The sequence below is a fragment of the Phragmites australis genome, chromosome 24 (assembly GCF_958298935.1).
Source record: "Phragmites australis chromosome 24, lpPhrAust1.1, whole genome shotgun sequence".
Classification (NCBI taxonomy): domain Eukaryota; kingdom Viridiplantae; phylum Streptophyta; class Magnoliopsida; order Poales; family Poaceae; genus Phragmites; species Phragmites australis.
The window spans coordinates 9170221-9187354 of record NC_084944.1 but is presented as its reverse complement, the minus strand read 5'-3'; the positions used below and the strand labels follow the sequence as shown (position 1 = coordinate 9187354).

Sequence of the window (17134 nt, the reverse complement as noted above, 5' to 3'; positions counted from 1 at the left end):
CCTACCTGAAAATAGCTGGAGTAAAAATTCGAGGCTCAGGATCTATGGAGCTTGGCTCGCATTTGGCTAGATTCAAACTCGGCTCGGTTTTAACAAGCACGAGCTCAGATATGCAGCGAGGGTCTGTTTGTTTAGTTTTCTGTTTCAGCTTTTTTTTGAAAAGCTATGTTTTTGTTTTTCTGAAAAGTTCCTTTTAGATTTTAGCAGTTGAATTTTACAATAATTTTTTTTTCTTAGCATACTACTTTAAAAAAAATTACTCGTAACTAGATTCTCAGCTTCTAGTTTATTTTCTCAGAAGCAAGCTTCCGTCTTCTCAGAAACTACTTTTTAACAACTATATTTATTTAGACTTCTGACTTCTAGATTTTTGACAGCAGCAAACGATAAAAACAGCCAAAAAAAAAAAAACAGGCTCTAAGCTTGACTTACTCAGTTACTCCTTTCTAATTGCGCCCACAAAATTTGCATGCTTCACCTCCCAAAATTCAAGCCCAGCTCAGAGCTTACTTGAGCGTTGGCCGATCTTTTGTGTAAGATACTATATCGAAGTATGGTAACATGTATAGTTGCGTAGCTTTTTCGAGTCGAGCTCGAGGCTACCGAGTTTTAGTCCAACTTTTATAACAGATTTTACATTCATATGTAGCTAACGAACTTACTCGAGTTAAGCTCCCCTAGATTGTTGCCCTTGATAAAAAATAAATTATACTAAACAAATAAGAAAAAAATTCGAACAAGCCTACGCAAGCATACTCGCTCCAGTTCGACTCGTATATAGCCCTGCAATAGCCATGCTATAAACTGGCCTAGCATGCTGTGCGAAAAGTCATATTAAAATATCAAATTAAAATAAGGAAAAATAACCAACGTATAAAGTGACCAACCAGTATCCAATAAAGCAGACGAAGCAGCTAGATTTTCCTTTCCTCGCTCCAGAAAGCAAAAGGTTCTTGCCTCACCTGCTTAGGAGGCCAAAGCAGCTCCTGTCCTGACCTGAGAGCGTTGCCGTGCCGAAGAGGGGAAACAAGAAGAACAAGAGTAACAGAGTTCACAGCGGCAAGCTTGTAGTTCGCATGAGTTGTGGCTAAGAATGCAGGTGGGATGGGTTGGGGCTGCCCGCTCCACTTCCACAGCAGCCACGAGCACTACGCGGACACAAGCAACAGCCTCCACGCAACTGCAAAGGGTTTTTGCGGGCTTCACGGTGGCCACCCTTAAAGCGTCGCATGTCTTGCGGCTGGTCACAGACGAAGCCCTACCATCCTATAGTTTTTTCCTCTACTAACAAGGTAAGCGTATCATAATTATGTTTCGTTCATGGCTCTATCTCTTCTCTAATCCTCTCTCCCTCGAACAAGAACCCAAACAAACGCTAACAAAAATTAGCACCTGTTATTACTAGCAGCCTAGCATTAGGATAGAGTATTGTATCAAACTGAACGAAGTCTAACTACTTTGCAAGAAACAGTGTATGATTTCTTCATCTTATTTTCATCCCTTTTTTAGAATCTCTGTAAAAAATGAATTTAATTTGAGGATGCAAGAACCCTTGAGATGATCCTAATGGAGTAATGGACTCTCTACTCTGCGTATTGATTGGTATGCCTAGCTTCAGAAGCACTGCGTTTTTGTCATCTCAGCTAGAGAACTAGCAGGGGGAGAAGGACAAAAGAAAAATAGAGAAATTAGAAAATTAAGAAATCTATGCAGGGAACTGGGAAATAGGGAAGGGGATGGAAACCGATCGACCACTTGTTCTCTTCATTTGCTGCTGCCTTTTTCAATGATGTTTGCTTGCTTGTTCGATCCTTCTGTTCTTGCACACGCTGCTCACGGATTGATTCGTTCCAACCGATCTGGAGGGGGCAGAGTCGAAGGGTGCGTGGATGAGAAGGACGGCAGCGCACGCGTCGGCGACGGTGCAACTAAGGCTCACCATGCTTTGCATTGATGCCCTCCGCAGCAGCTCCCCTCTGCTCATCGAGCTTAGGTTTCACGGTTGTTGCGGGCTTACAACGCCGCTGGGTCCGGCAGTTCTGCCCGTATAAACCGCTTCAGCGAAGCGATCTGCTTCGTAGCGTAATGCGGCCTCGTGGTGCAGATTGACCAAACTGGTTAGAGGCATAATAACTCACCCCAATTGCACCCCTAGCTATGTCCTTGTCCAAGTAACTCGCCGCCACCGCTACATAATTGTGTAATTCATGGGGTAGTCTGCTATTGCTATGATACGCTGCGCTTTGCTATGGAATCTTGTCTGTTTCTATAGAATTTTTTTACTATCACAGTCGCATAAGAATGCAATTAGTTAACTATTTGTAGCGAAAATAGCTTTATTAAGTCATAATTGTAATTTTAGTGATTAATAACAGCATATTCATTACGACTAACATGTTTGTCAAAAATACATGTTAGTAGATCTCATAGATACAATACATCAAAAAATCATCATAGCCAGAACAAAGTTTGATTGAATTGAAAAAATTCTAAGAGAATTGACTTCACCGGATAGTCAGGTGCAAAGAAATTTACACTCACTAGAACTTTGTATTCAGAGACTGTTAGCCTCACTAAAAAATTTGATGCTCTTTATGTTTAACTCATCAGAATATTTCTGACAAAAGAAAGAAGACTGAAGATCTCACCGGGCTCACCGTGCAGGCTGACCCAGCAGGTTAGAGGCACAACTCACCCCACTTGCACCCCTAGCTGTGGCCTCACATGTGCCTTGTCCAAGTAACTCGCTGCCACCGCTATATAATTGCGTAATTCAGGGGCTAGTCTGCTATTGCTATGCTACGCTGCGCTTTGCTGTGAATCTAGTCTAGTTTCTGTAGAATTTTTTTTTACTATCACAGCCGCATAAGAATGCAATCAGCTAACCACTGCATCTCACAATTAGAAGTAAAAAAATGGTGCTGAAAAACCAGCACAGTGCTATAGAGCCCAGACAAACACTTCATGCTCCTCCACGACTACCAGCTACGCAATAAATCAGTGGCGCTACAGCATCGCAGATTGTCAACACAGATGACCCATCATGTAACAGCAATTATATGGATTTATGCTTTCATCTCCATGTAGAACACTAGATTGCTCTGATTTGAACAACAGAGCAAAGAAGAACAAAAATGGCTGTTGCTCTGTCTTAATACAAGAACAAATTTCATAGTTCACCATCTTTTCATTATGTCCCATACATCCTTGCTTGGCGTCTAGACATGACAATCATACACAGAAAGTTCCTAATCCAGCTAGCTAGGATACAAACTTGTCCCAGTAAAACTATGAATCCCAAAATCCGAAATCCATGTCCAAGTATCACGGTTCAGGGACAGGACTAGTAAAGACATAAATACATCTAGCACGGCGGCAATTATTGAGAAAACACAGGTATGTGTGGGACAATGGGTATACCAATGGTAAATCGTAAAATGCCGAGTTTACCAGCGGTAGATAAGGAATTTTCTCGTTAGGAATCTAGACTATCCTAGACTAAAGCATGGCACAGTATCATGAAAAATGATATCGTCAGATATGACTTACCTAGCACACAAAGTATGGCTATATTCATAGGAGCAAACTGTGAAATGGGCAATGGTAAAAATCATCGCAGCTGCTATGAACATGGAGTTTTAGTTCCAACGAGACCGAACCCCATTACGATGAATGCACAGGCCTGGAGGTAGATATAAATATAGTATTTGTGGCTTCCAAGGACGAAATCGTAGGAGGCGCATATTAGAAGGTAGAGTGCAAGCAAGAGCTCAGGAATGTAAATCCTGCAAAGGCAAAGATTGGAATCATAAGCACATTCTGCAAGAATTCAACATTTATTCTTTATTCTTTCAACACCGAAAAAGTAAATTTGTCATGCTAAGAGTTTCTTCGATTACCTCTCAACGCATTCAGTTGGCTTCACTGGTTCAAGAAGTGGGACATCGAGCTCATCCTTCACTTGATCTCCTACCTTCTCAGTGACTACCCAATCATTTGCACGTGAAGTCTCAAGTAAACCGGTTAGAGCAGCACGCATGCGGTGCATGGACATGACATTCTCGAACAGAATCCAGAAGGGCATGAGATGGAGAGACCTGACGCATTACATAACATCATATGAAGATAGCAACATTAACGGGCAGATGGAAGGCTGTGCACTGTTGATTCATGCGTACCTAGGATTTCTGATGGCATTCATAATTGTAATGGCGGTGGGAATATAGACCAGCCCCCAGACAGGAATGCTGACACCAGTAACCACGGCAGACAATGGGATGACAACACAATAAAACAAGAATGTCACGAGGGGAGCAATAACCCTTCGCACAAAGAAAAAGCTGTATAACAGATGATGTTTTTTCCATTTTGACACCTCCTGCATCACATGCAGATAGCAATTAACATGGAAAACTCATCGTAATGTCTTATGGGGCAAAGTTCGAGAAGGCATACCTTGTTTGTAATGATTTCCCATGCCATTTTCCTGAAGAGATTGGCGGCACCACAAGTCCACCTATGCTGTTGATGACGGTAGGCTTTGAAGGTACATGGGAGTTCACTCTTAACCTGTATAAGGTTTGCAACTGTAATGCTTACATGGCACAACATAGCATATGCTCGTTGAAAAGCAATTATTTGAAGTTCACAGAGTGAGAGAAATACCCTTATATCACCAACATACAAGAACTCCCATCCCTTGAGGCTTGCCCGCACAGCCAAGTCCATGTCTTCTACAGTGGTGCGATCTTTCCATCCTCCAGATTGATTAATAGCAGATACACGCCACACACCAGCTGTACCTGTAAACAAAGTACAGTTGTTATTATTTTCACACATTTAGATCAAAATATTCAATTTCATTGTATGGCAAGAAACAGTCAATATCAAGCAAGATCAGAATCTCAAGTATATGGCTACAAACCAGCCTTACCATTGAAACCAAAGAACGAATACATAAATGACCCCGATTCCTGCTCAACTTTGAAATGATAGTCAAGAGACATCTTCTGTATCCTTGTCATCAGGCAAACATCGTAGTTCACTGCAAAATCGCCCGCGGCAAAGGCCAGGTCAGGAACATCCTGTATTCAGAATGAACAAAACTCCTCACTTTAAGTTGTCAATTTACCACTGACACATAAAAGGGGGAATCAATTGCATCAGAGCATCAGTTGTAATCAGGGATAAAAAATTATAGCTTAAATTTATGACCCTAAACATTACCCAACATCACTAAAAATATATTAACAAGTGCCTAAACTGAATAGTGTAGAAAAATTCTTGGGTAAAAGAATCGGTAATGGGGCAGAATTTATATAATATGCATTTGCCGCAGCATTTAGCTGTGCAGTAATGGGGCAGACTGTGTCACCACAAATACTACACGATATTTCTCTGTTCTAGGATAAAAGGATAAGAAACATGGAAACACTTTACCCAAAATAGTTAGCATTATCAATTCAAATGCCAAATGTCCTTATGTAAGCTGTAAACATTAGTGAACATCATAAAATCTTGAAAAAATTGGATTGACTTGGATCTCGTACGCCCATTCGAGATGCACATGAATTCTTAGGTGATCATCCTTCTAAAATATTTTCAGAATAAAATTCCATAGTTTATCAAGATTTAACATAGGTCTTGAGTTTGGCCATGAATCAAGTAATTTGCTGGTAATAGCCCCCAGAATATTCTTAAATACATGCACAACAAAAAAATGATATCTTTATGCTTACCAAACTCCCATCGTGCTTGAACAAGTGCAATCTTTGGGTTATGCACAAGGAATGGTATTAGTTTTAAAAGAAAGTCAGATTCAGGTTGGAAATCCGCATCAAAGATAGCAACGAAGTCACATTGTTGGGTGTATATATGTTCCATTCCCTTCTTCAATGCACCTGCTTTGTATCCTTTTCTGTTATTTCTAACCTCATACTTGATGTTAATTTTCTTGCTGGCCCAATCTTGGCATTCAAGCTCCACTAGTTCCTGCACTCAAGCAAACCTTGATTTTTCTTACAAGAATATTCAATTTCATATAATCTGAAGAAAATCATGAAATGAATATTCTTTGATGTTGTATGCACATATATTATATTAAGGTTGTGAGTTTCTTGCCATCCACAGTAACACCCTTTTCCACCCAAAAAAAAAAAAAAACAGAGCAACCTTAGCTACTTCACAGACAATAACCTTATTGCTCGACTTTTGTTCTGTACTTCCAGTCAACATACAGTTGTCTACTAATTTCATTTGATAACTTACACAATGGCATTGGCGCATCAACAAATTCTTAAATAGCATGCAGAAAGCATTTTTTTTTTCATCATCTTGCTTTTCATATTCCAGTATATTGCTCAAAAGCAAGTCCACATTTTTAATCTTGTCAAGCATTAGTACTTCCTTAATGGGATTCATATAAGTAGTAGGCAGAAAAGAATGACTCTTTGCTGGAACTAGCCAAGCAAATTACTACTAATATTCATATAGTTCTTTGGCACAATCAGATTTGCTTATTTATTTGTAGTTGCAATGTACAATTGTTTTCAGACATGCATCACACGGACCACCATTTGACCAGAGTATTTTTTTTTTCTTTTTGAGGCAAAATTTGACCAAGATTTAATTTGAAGGTACTTTTAGTCAATCAAGATAAACCATGACGCTGCAACCAAAGTTTACCTTAATAATCGGATCAGTGGAATCATCCAAGACTTGTATTATAATACGGTCTGGTGGCCATGTGAGGGCACACGCAGCTCCAATGGAGAGCTTGTACACCTGCAAAAAGAAATGGTTTGGACCGATTCGGGAGTAAAATTCTATAAAATTTCAAGACACAGGAACAATGTTCAGACACCTTGGGAAAAGTATTGCTATTATGTCATTGCTAGTCAACTGCCAGCCATGTAAACAAAGTACTACATTTGTATTAGTGACAATGTCAGTACAACAAGAAAAACGAGACTATCCCTATCCATCTACCATCTTGCTCAGCAACTGGGGGGGGGGGGGGGGGATATTTAAGTTGTAAACAGTTCAGCCCATTTCTGAAATTAATTCCACTTCCACCTCGAGATTTGACAGAGTACACTGCAAGTACAAACACAAGGAGACACTACTAGCTTTGAATTCACCCCCAATTCATTCAGGGCCAGAAAAAAAGACACCCAAGTAACCAAGTACTCTAGTATCAGGCAGCGCCCAGAAAAGCTACCCAAATTGCTTAATAAAATGCCCCAGAAATTATCAGCACGATGCATTCAAGTGCTAGGGTCCTACGGTCCACATCTGAAACCTCGTGACGCCGCGTCCTATGGTTCTGCTACAATATAATCTCGCGATCGCGACGTGTAACAGTGAATGGGCCACTGATTGGGGCACCTACAACTTTACAGCAGAGGAGAGGATTCCGAAACGCCTCACCTCCCTCTCGTTGTACATGGGGATCTGCACGAGCACCATTGGGAACTCCGCCGCCGCCGCCGCCTCGACGTCGCCGCCCTGGCCCCCGGCCGCGGGCATGGGCACCCACCTGTACCTCTGCTCCGGGCGGCGCCGCAGGAGCTTCACGGCGACGAGGCTGGCGAGGCCCATGTAGGCGGCCTCAGCCACGAGCATGCCCGACGCCGCGAGGCAAGCCCACACCGCCGCCCGCAGCGCCCACGCCGCCGCGAGCGCCGGCCACGGCGGCATCGGGATGCGGGGGGCTGGAGGTGCTCGCGCCGCGCCTGCGTGGGTGCCTTGCTTGGGGCGGACGGAACAGTGGGCACGGGAGCGGGGGGTGGGTGCAGCCCCGGGCCTTTTTCGGTTGGGTTTTGAAGGGGTAGTGGCGGTAGCTGCGGATGGTGGTGGTGAGAGCGGACGCGAGGCGAGGAAGAGGAACAAGACCACCTTTTTTTTTTTGGATGTGGGGATATTTGCGATAAAACCCCGGCATTATGTGGCATTTGCAAGCACTTTTAGGTTCGCGTGCCATTGGTCGAAACAAAGGTTACTTGGTGGTCCAGCACTAACCATTTACAATACGCATCTAAAAAACTAAGCATACAGTATCAATTCTGAGTAACACTATAAAGCGATTGAAGCACCTCTGTTGTTGAATCAAATGATTTTATGTTATGTCAACTGAATAAATTTACATCTGGAATGTGCATAGAGTACGTTGGTAAGATCACACGGAGAGTCGAGCCAGTAGGGGCTCAAGACTCCATTTCACACCTCTTTGGTGTCCTGAAGATCGTGCAATTTAGAGGAGTTACCATTAAAAAAAAGAATAAATTTACATCATAAAGTAGGTGTTGAAATTACATCATAAAGATCGTAAAAATCAAAGATAACAAATAAAAAAGAACTAAGAGAGGGTGATATATAAGTGTGACATATGGGAAAGCAATGCATCCTAATAATGATCATCACAATAAAAAGATCACAGGGGTAGACATATTAAATTTGAAATTTACTAGGACTAAAAGAAAGTTAATAAGACTTGCTATCTTTATTCCGTTCATTTTTCTAACATGTAAAGAACACGCAAGATAACACTGGACAGGGACAATTGATGATAAGTAGGAAGTCAATTCCATGTCGTAGTTGAGAAAACCAACCCATCCTACTCAACACATCCGGCAAAAATCCAAAAATAAACAACAAATGTCTCTGTATTTATTAAAATAGATAACATATCGACATATTTGTAAATCTAGCACATATATTCGATACTTTAAACACCGAAAATCAATTTTGGTACCTGATACACCGAAAAATGATGAGCCCTACCTATATTCGGCGCCGAATACGGTATTGTTCACCGTATTCAGCACCTTAGGTACTAAAAACTCCCTGTATTTGACATCTGAGGTGTCAGATACGGTGCACAGTATAGTATTCGGCACCTCAGGTGCCGAATATAGGCCGGTGTAGTGCTGCTGTCCCTTCACGTCGCGTCGTGTCGCCGCTTTCGGTACGTCGACCGCTTTCGCTTTTGTTAGTTTTGACAGCACCCCACGTGCTGTTGTCCTCGCGTCCTCACATGTCTTAGCCCCCTCTCTATCATGTTTCATTATAAGAAAATGCAACACTACGAGAACAGTGGAGACGAGCAACGCGAGCAAAGGAGGAGAGGAGAAGCAGCAATGCGAGAAGAGCAGCAACAGCGTGAGGTGACAAGTAGCAACAGCACGAGGAGAGCAGTAGCAGCGTGAGGCGAGGAAGAGCAGCAGTGTGAGTAACAGTAAGTACTTAAATTATGTATTTAATTAATACTTTCAACAATAATAGCAATTAGAATAAGTAGATTTTTTAATCCATTCAATATTTATATAATTATTTACTTAGTTTGATTATATGAATTTGATTATTTGCTTACTTAGTGTAATAGTAATTAGCATGAATTTGTATCATAATAATTAGCATGAATTTAATTAGTCAGTGTAATTAGATTGTTTAATTAGTTTAATAACATAATGGCCTAATGATGGCACTTTATGCTAGTGATTGTATGCTCTCTATAGTGTAAGTAGGGTATTGATGCAATGAGAGGAAAGAGAGAAAAATAAAGGAAAAAAGAAGTAAAAAGAAAAAAAAATAGAAAAATAAAAACTTGGATTGGACAAAAAGATTCAATTAAAATCATAATGCACCGAAAATTATCAAATTGAATATTTTAATTAATAGTGGTGTGCGTATATTAAATTAGTATTTTAATTCAATCCATTAAAATAGCGTTGCGCACCGAACAACTGCATAGCCAGAGAGGTCGTTAGGGATGGGATATGATGAGAATGATGGATAAATAGTGGTGTAAGGTTGTTTAATTATTTCATTGAATTCGATATTGATGATTTAATTAACATTTTAATTACTTAAATATTTACCATTGTTAAGTACTGTACTATTTAATTTGCATTGTTAATATACTTATTATTTATCGAGGGACGTAATTAGTTATGTATGTACGTACATCTAAGTAGTTATTTTATTAGATGTACCTTTGTTTAGCAGATATGATATGAATTTTCATATTTATTATGGAGAACATCCCGCAGTTTTATACGAGAGACTTGTAACATATCAGAACTGCCAGCACATAGAGAGTTCGGTTGAGGTATCTAATGATCTAGATGGCCTGAAATCACATTATGAGTTTTTTACGTGTGAACCAGCAATCTCGTACTATTGTTCTGAAGGGTGTGCGACCATGACTTATTCCAAACAGCTCGATCGTTGTCCATACATTGTTCAAGATGAGAAGGAACAACGTATGTGCTTTGTACTCGCGTAAGGCATTGAGAACTTTGATATGGGGGTGTATGTAAATATAGTACCACGACTGGTGCAAGGTAATGCAATGACTACCATGGAAAGATCAGGCCAACAGATGATGTATGAAGAGGATGGAGGGCATGTCGGGAAGGCAGTTCCGATAGAGAGGGAGCTAGAGTAGACTCTTTTGAGGTAGATGTAGGATGCATGGATGATAAAGCTGGTGGTAGCGGGGATGAAGAAGCCATTGACAACGATGACCCGGTGTCGATGATCTTGTACTTTCGTGGTGCTGGACTACTGGATTGTGCTATCATTGAGTATAACACATTATCTAACTAGGAATACCAGAATAGCGACATCCAGGTCAGACAATAGTTTCGTAACAGGGGGAGGTCATCCACTTTATTAGCAACTATGTGCAATGACAAGAAGAGACCATAAGTGTGCCCGTTCTAACCCTACAAAGTATGAGGTCAGGTGTATGAAGCACCCGAATTGTCCGTACTTCGTACGAGCACATAAGTCAAAATATGAGAACTATTTTGTAATCAGTAGACACTCCATATAGATGCAGTGAAGAGGCTATTAGGAATGTGAGCCACGCCATTGATGTGAGGTTCATAGCCCAACTCTTCATCACCCCTGTTGGCACGAACGTTTGTTTGTCGCCAAAATCCATTATGGAGGAGGTGCAGACTAAGGCAGGTATGCTGATTAATTACCACACCGCGTGGCGAGCGAAACAGAAGGCATTGAAGATGTTGTTTGGAAGCTTCGAGGAGTCTTACAACTATGCTTCGAGGCTACTGCAGAAGATTTCCATGACGAATCCAGGGACTCCATGGGCCATGACAGATGAGCCGATCAAGCTAGAGAATGGTCATACAACACTACTAATCGATATCTCATTAGGTTATTCTGGTCATTTGGACAATGCATCGAAACTTTCAGACATTGCATGACAATTATATGCTTGGATGCCACATTTCTGAGCAGCAAGTACCATGGTACCTTTATGATAGCGATAGTGGCGAATGCAAATAATCAGATCATTCCTCTCGCCTTTGCAATGGTTGAAAGTGAGAATAATGATAGCTGGTTGTGGTTCCTCACTTTGGTGAGGACACGTGTTGTGGGCAACAGAGAATGAGTTTGCATCATCTTAGACCGCAACAAGGGCCTTCTGCATACGTTGGATGTGCTACCTGATAGCACAAACTACTCCATTGTATGGCTTGATGTGGAGAGAAAAATGGTGCATGCGACATTTGGGAGCAAACCTGTACACAAGGTGCCGCAACAAGTCTCTTGTAAAAGCGTTCAAAGGGCTATGTCTGCAGAACCAGCATGCAAAATTCAACAAGATATGAAGAGAGTTAAATGAGACCACTCGTAAAATGATGGCAAGTCAACAATCACAGGAGGATCATCTGCGAACGCAAATAGTTGGGGGATAAACTATTATCAGTTGTTCACATGCTATGTTTAGCCAGTGGATAGCGGGGAATCTTGCGGAGTGTTGGGGCCTAATCCATGATACTCACGGTGTCAAGTTAGCATATAATATTTAAATGATCATATTGTACCATTTCTTATGCAAATATATCTTCTTAAATTATTGTATCACATGTTAGATACACCAGACAATGAATATAGCAGAGGTGTTCAACAATGTCCTAAAGGGAGTACAGGGCCTCTCATTGTGTGCCATCATTGAGCTCACATTCTGTAGAACGGCGGATTACTTTTGAGACTATGGTAATACTGCTATGAATTGCAGCACACGGTTCACACATAAGATGGAGGAAATCATATCCAAAAGGGGGGACAATGCACACTTTTATCGGACGAGGATCTACGACTTGGCAAACAATGAATTTGAGGTCATGTGCCACCGTAGGTATGCTTCAGGGTATAGCGCAGGGGACACCATACAACAATGTCAACTTGGGCCTCACGAGATGAAGTGCATATACAATAAGCCAAAATTGTAACATATCCCGTGCTCGCATGTCTTAGCCGCTTGCAGAGACATGGGCGGCAATGACGGATCATAGTACGTAAAATCGTACTTCATGATCGATGCATTGAGGAGCATATGGCTTCCAAATATGTGGTCCTTCAATATCGGAAGCAGCGACAAAGCGATCGATCCTGTTAAAGTTAGTATACTTAGGTTACCTTGTCTGGGGTTTCAAACTTCAAAACCTAATCACTTAGCGGTTTTTTACAAAATTTTTTGAAGCTCGACGCTCTATTATACTTCAAGCATGCATCATTTGCGTGTTTTTCCATCGTTCATTTGTTTATGCATTATATTTTGATTCGTTTAGAGGGTGTTGCACCGCTGGTCCAAGCGAGTGAAGGCGACACCAACCTTCCGGAGTTTTGCGAGTGTTGTACAGGAAGTATCAGGCAAACCCCAGAGCAGCAAGACAAGCATATAATCATATTGCACCTTTTGATTTGAATTGTGGAGTCTAAAATTGATAAATTATGCTTTATGTAAGTTTGCATGTTCAATGAGTCGATATCGGACTTATATGGGTAGAACCTATATGATGCATTATCCTACCTTAGTATTTGATGATCCATATCCTTGTAGTCTTGATAATATTTTTGATGTTTAACTTGAAAGTTATTCGAAATGCATAGCAATGCATAGGTCCTCGGTAGAAGTTAAGCGATGGTGCAACCATTATTCGCAAGCTTAGAGCTTACTTATTGTTTATGAATATTGATTATGATGTCAATGGTTGGATAAGATGTGAGGATGAGACGATGGGTGTTTTCTGCCCCGGAGGAGTTCCTCGGGGTAGTTCAGGAGATGAGTCTGGGCACCATAGACCGCTTTGCATAGATTAAGTATTGTCCATCGATGCAGTTGGCTTTAGCACTTACCATACTCACCACATGTTGATCTAATGGTAAGGTAAGTTGAATACCTTTGTAGTTGTGTGGGCCTGAACATCGACGGTGTGACTAGGCAGGCTTGTAGAGACACTTGTGGTTGCTTCAAGAGTTAACCAAAGTGGGTTCCGCACCGAGCGATGCATGATCCAGGTCCTCGAGTCTTGTGGGTTAAGTTATACCCCCTGTAGAGTATAAAAATATTTTGAATTACCACGCTTTCGGTCATGAGCATGCTTCTGTCCATTTGCATCGATCGTAGAGTTACAAATGTGGAATGGTGGTATGGATAGCTATTGGGAAATGTTGATGACTAGCTATTGATGTATTACTATGGTTCCATTTATATTTATGTGTAGATTGGTAGTTACACGTTTGGGAAGGGTATGTTGGTTAAGTCTAGATGCTTACATATATGTGTCTAGGTTGCGAGCACATATGTTTTAATCAACTTTGTGCATGTTTCCTTACTAATGGCTCAATGCATATTCCTTGGAGTCGGATTATTTATATGTACCTTATATGGATTAAGTCTTGCAAGTACCTTCGTACTCAGCTGCTCTTCAGGTTTTACAGGTGAGGAGGGGGTGGTATTTGGCTACTTTACGCCTGCCGATGTTAGTGGCAGGAATGAGTAGGCAACTACTCGGAGATCATGCTTTTAGGGTGAAGCCTAAGGGCATATGGCTTCATCCATCTTTTGTTGTCTTTAGTTTTTGTTTCTGCTGCATAGTTTTCTCTGTCGGCTAGGAGTTGATCAGTTCTAGTATCCTCCTAGATCTCTTTTGCTGTTAATTGTTAAACTTGCAAATACTTAAGAACTTGTAATATAATTTAATTGCTCACTCTTTATTAAGTTTGGTTGTGATTGCTTATGTTGGAAAGACATGTGTTTCGGTTTTAGGCACAAAACACGTGTCGGGACTACTGGGATGATATCCAGGTTAATCGTTCAAGACGTGATTATATAGATGATTGACTTGGTGATTAACTAAAATATTATTTGGACGGTTCCCCCACAGAACTGATTGAGGATGAGTGTATAGAAGTTTTGTAAGGTAGCAGAGATATCTATTTTGTAGTGTAAGTGGAAGGTCCACATATAGTGAGAGAAATCATTGAGCAAAATGAGGTAATATTTGTAACTAGTGAAACTTGCAACCGGTGAGGTCCATAAGTCACAGTGGAATAATCGGAAAGGGAAATATGTTATTGTGGTAGAATTTGAAAATGGTAATCTTACATGTCGACCCAATTGACATGCATCACATACACGAGAATTATGACTATTATTTGGATGAGTAGACTCAAAAGGTAAGACAAATGTAACAAAGAAGCACAGCCAGGATGTCCAAGGAGTTGATGCCACAGCGTAACCGAAGAAGCTATCAAGGCCATTAGAGATGAGTGCAATGCAATTTGGTGCAGATGGTACAAGTTGCCGAAACTATTGGACCTCAGAATGACCTACTTTGTTTTGAGATCCTTCGCAGAGAAACCGAGGGGGTCAAACTCGATAGAACAAGAATTATTCATAGTAAAGTGGCAGATGAATATAAGGTTTTTGATTAAATACGGGGTATGAAGAATATGGTGAAGCTTGAATGATGAAATAGGTGTATGAATAGGGGCATGCCTGGTACCCATGATGGGTAGAGTAGCACCATTGCCAGCAACAACTTGTGAAGAAGTAAGGTGGGAGGAGGGGAAATAGGGGTGCAAATTACCTGACTCACTGGTCATGTGAGAACTTGCACCAGTGTCCATGAACCATTCGCCGTTAGAGTGTGACTGACTGGGAGAGGCTGCATGTAAAGCTTGGATGAGACCGTTGATGTCCCATAACGCCGCGGCATTCGGAGCAAAAGCCAGCGATAGGTGTTGAAGGGTAGAGTAGACCTGCGTGGGTGGACAAGGGCCCAAGATGCCAGGACTAGTGGCCCCAGTCCAAGGCGTGTGCCAGGTCATGCCAACTAACGTGGTCCATGAATTGTAGCCGGGGTAGTAGAAGGGTGGCAAAGGTTGTTGTTGTTGTTGTTGTTGTTGTTGTTGTTGTTGTTGTTGTTGTTGTTGTTGTTGTTGTTGTTGTTGTTGTTGTTGTTGTTGTTGTTGTTGTTGCTGTTATTGTTGTTGTTGCAGATCGCGACCATCGGCATTGTTGGAGTTATTGCGGCCACAGCGACCACGGCGTCCACGACCACAATCAGAAGCAAAGCTGGTGTGGTCAGTGCATGTCGAGGAAGACTTAGCCACCAAGGATGGTGGAATGGCCACAACGACAAGGGCAGTGTTAGATGGTGATTTGGAGGAACTGCTGTGGGAAAGTTCCTCGCGAGCAAGGTGGTCATGAGCTTGCTGAAATGAGAGGGAAATTGAAAGGGCGAATTAGAGGGTGTGAAGGATTGAAAATTTGGGGTTAAGGCCACGAAGGAGCTGGTGAACAAGAGCTCGATAAGAGACAGCTTGATCACAATTGGTGAGGGCATTAGGAAGGGTTTGAAGTTTGTGGCAATAAACAGAGACATACACGTCACCTTGATTGAGGCAATGGAGTTCGGCTTCAAGATGCACAACGTGGCTAGGCTTGTTGCCAGAGAAAATGGTGTGGAGATGAGTCCAAACACCGGAGGCAGTGGCAGATTGTCTCATGACAATGTCCAGGAGCTCCTTTGAGATTGTGGCGTAAATTCACATAAGGATAGTAAGGTTCATAGAAAAACCAGTCAGGATCTTCATGACTGGGGTCGGCATCGGAAACATGGGATTGCAGTACATAGAGACTGAGGACAATGAGGTATAAGGTGCGCCAACGAAGTAATTCTTGGATTGGATATCAAGTGTGAAGGAGATCAATGACTTGGGGCCTATTTGGTAGAGCTCCCAGACTAGCTCCTAGAGTGGAATTAGTGGGAGCGCTGTCAAAAAGTTATTTGCAGTTTTCAGCTCCCAGAGTGATTCTGTAGGAGTGATTCCCTGAAATAAACTAGATACTGGAAGCTGAAAAAACCAGCTTCCCTTGATTCAATTCCCTCACAGAATCACTTCCTTCGTAGAGTTTATCCTAGATAATCACTAGAGAATCATTTTCAGCCACATAATTATTTCCCCTAGAGAATCACTCCCCGCAGAGAATTTGGATCAGGAGGAGCTCTACCAAACATGCTCTTGATATTGATGGAGTGAATGCCTGAGAAAGAGAAATAGTGGACGTCACGGAGGAGGAAGTAGCGGGGAGCGTTGATGTGTCGACGACAACAGTAGTGGGAGTGGAGCTAATGGGAGTATTGGCAGGGAGGGTCGACATATCGACAACATGAGCAGGGGGAGCAGTGCCACTCATGGTGAGCAGGAATCAATGGACCAGGAGAAGAACCACTACTACCATGTGAGAGTGTGATACTCAAATTGATGATTTGCATTAGAGGGCGTCGGCCATTTATAGAAGATGCATGAGCGCTCCAGCGCTTGAGTTTGTTACAAATCCTATATTCTAGAGTCCATGATGTGAGGGAAACAACCAAGCATCTAGGCGCATGGAGAGAAGCTAACGGCCGTTGTTGGCGATAGCTGAGGGAGATCCGATCTTGGGTTGTTGTATATCTCTAATGGAATCGGCACATTAACACTAGGAAATTTTGTGCATAATCAATCCGGAACACATACACATTTTTTTATATTTTTTTTACTATTTATCTGATGACAGATTTTTTGATGCCAAATCTATTCTAATTCGTGGTCTCTTGATCTGCTTTCAAGGTTGTGCTAACTTTTGATTTGAATTGAAAGTAATGCTAACGAGTACTATTGTTGTTGAATTCGGATCTGCGTATGCAACCAGATAGGAGTAGTGTGAGACCATATGTGTATTTAACTTTTTCAAAGACCACACCCTCTCTCTTCCTCTCTCTCCCCTAGCACTATGTAACCTCTTGCATCTCTCCTCCTCTCTTAAGGC

General features: G+C 41.7%; 1 protein-coding gene and 1 long non-coding RNA gene across 2 annotated transcripts; one reads left to right on the top strand and one right to left on the bottom strand.

Annotated features, from left to right (window-relative positions):
* Positions 1 to 955: 955 nt before the first annotated feature.
* Positions 956 to 2274, top strand: LOC133907823 (uncharacterized). Its single transcript, XR_009908040.1, has 2 exons — positions 956 to 1292; positions 1873 to 2274. It is a non-coding gene; the product is annotated as an uncharacterized LOC133907823 (long non-coding RNA).
* Positions 2275 to 3102: 828 nt separating this feature from the next.
* On the bottom strand, positions 3103 to 7908 carry LOC133907422 (probable glucomannan 4-beta-mannosyltransferase 2). Its single transcript, XM_062349468.1, has 9 exons — positions 7429 to 7908; positions 6685 to 6783; positions 5739 to 5991; positions 4934 to 5044; positions 4666 to 4802; positions 4456 to 4569; positions 4179 to 4378; positions 3900 to 4097; positions 3103 to 3785 (listed from the first exon to the last, which is right to left on the bottom strand). Exons 1-9 carry the CDS (start codon positions 7696 to 7698, stop codon positions 3623 to 3625), a joined length of 1545 nt encoding a protein of 514 aa, XP_062205452.1. The 5' UTR covers positions 7699 to 7908; the 3' UTR covers positions 3103 to 3622.
* Positions 7909 to 17134: the final 9226 nt, after the last annotated feature.

Excerpts from the sequence above, each read along its gene's own strand:
- LOC133907422 (XM_062349468.1), bottom strand. The coding sequence starts at position 7,698 with ATGCCGCCGTGGCCGGCGCTCGCGGCGGCGTGGGCGCTGCGGGCGGCG. Across the intron at positions 4,379-4,455 it reads GGGAAATCATTACAAACAAG|GAGGTGTCAAAATGGAAAAA; the intron begins GTATGCCTTCTC and ends CATGTGATGCAG. Across the intron at positions 4,098-4,178 it reads AATGCCATCAGAAATCCTAG|GTCTCTCCATCTCATGCCCT; the intron begins GTACGCATGAAT and ends GTAATGCGTCAG.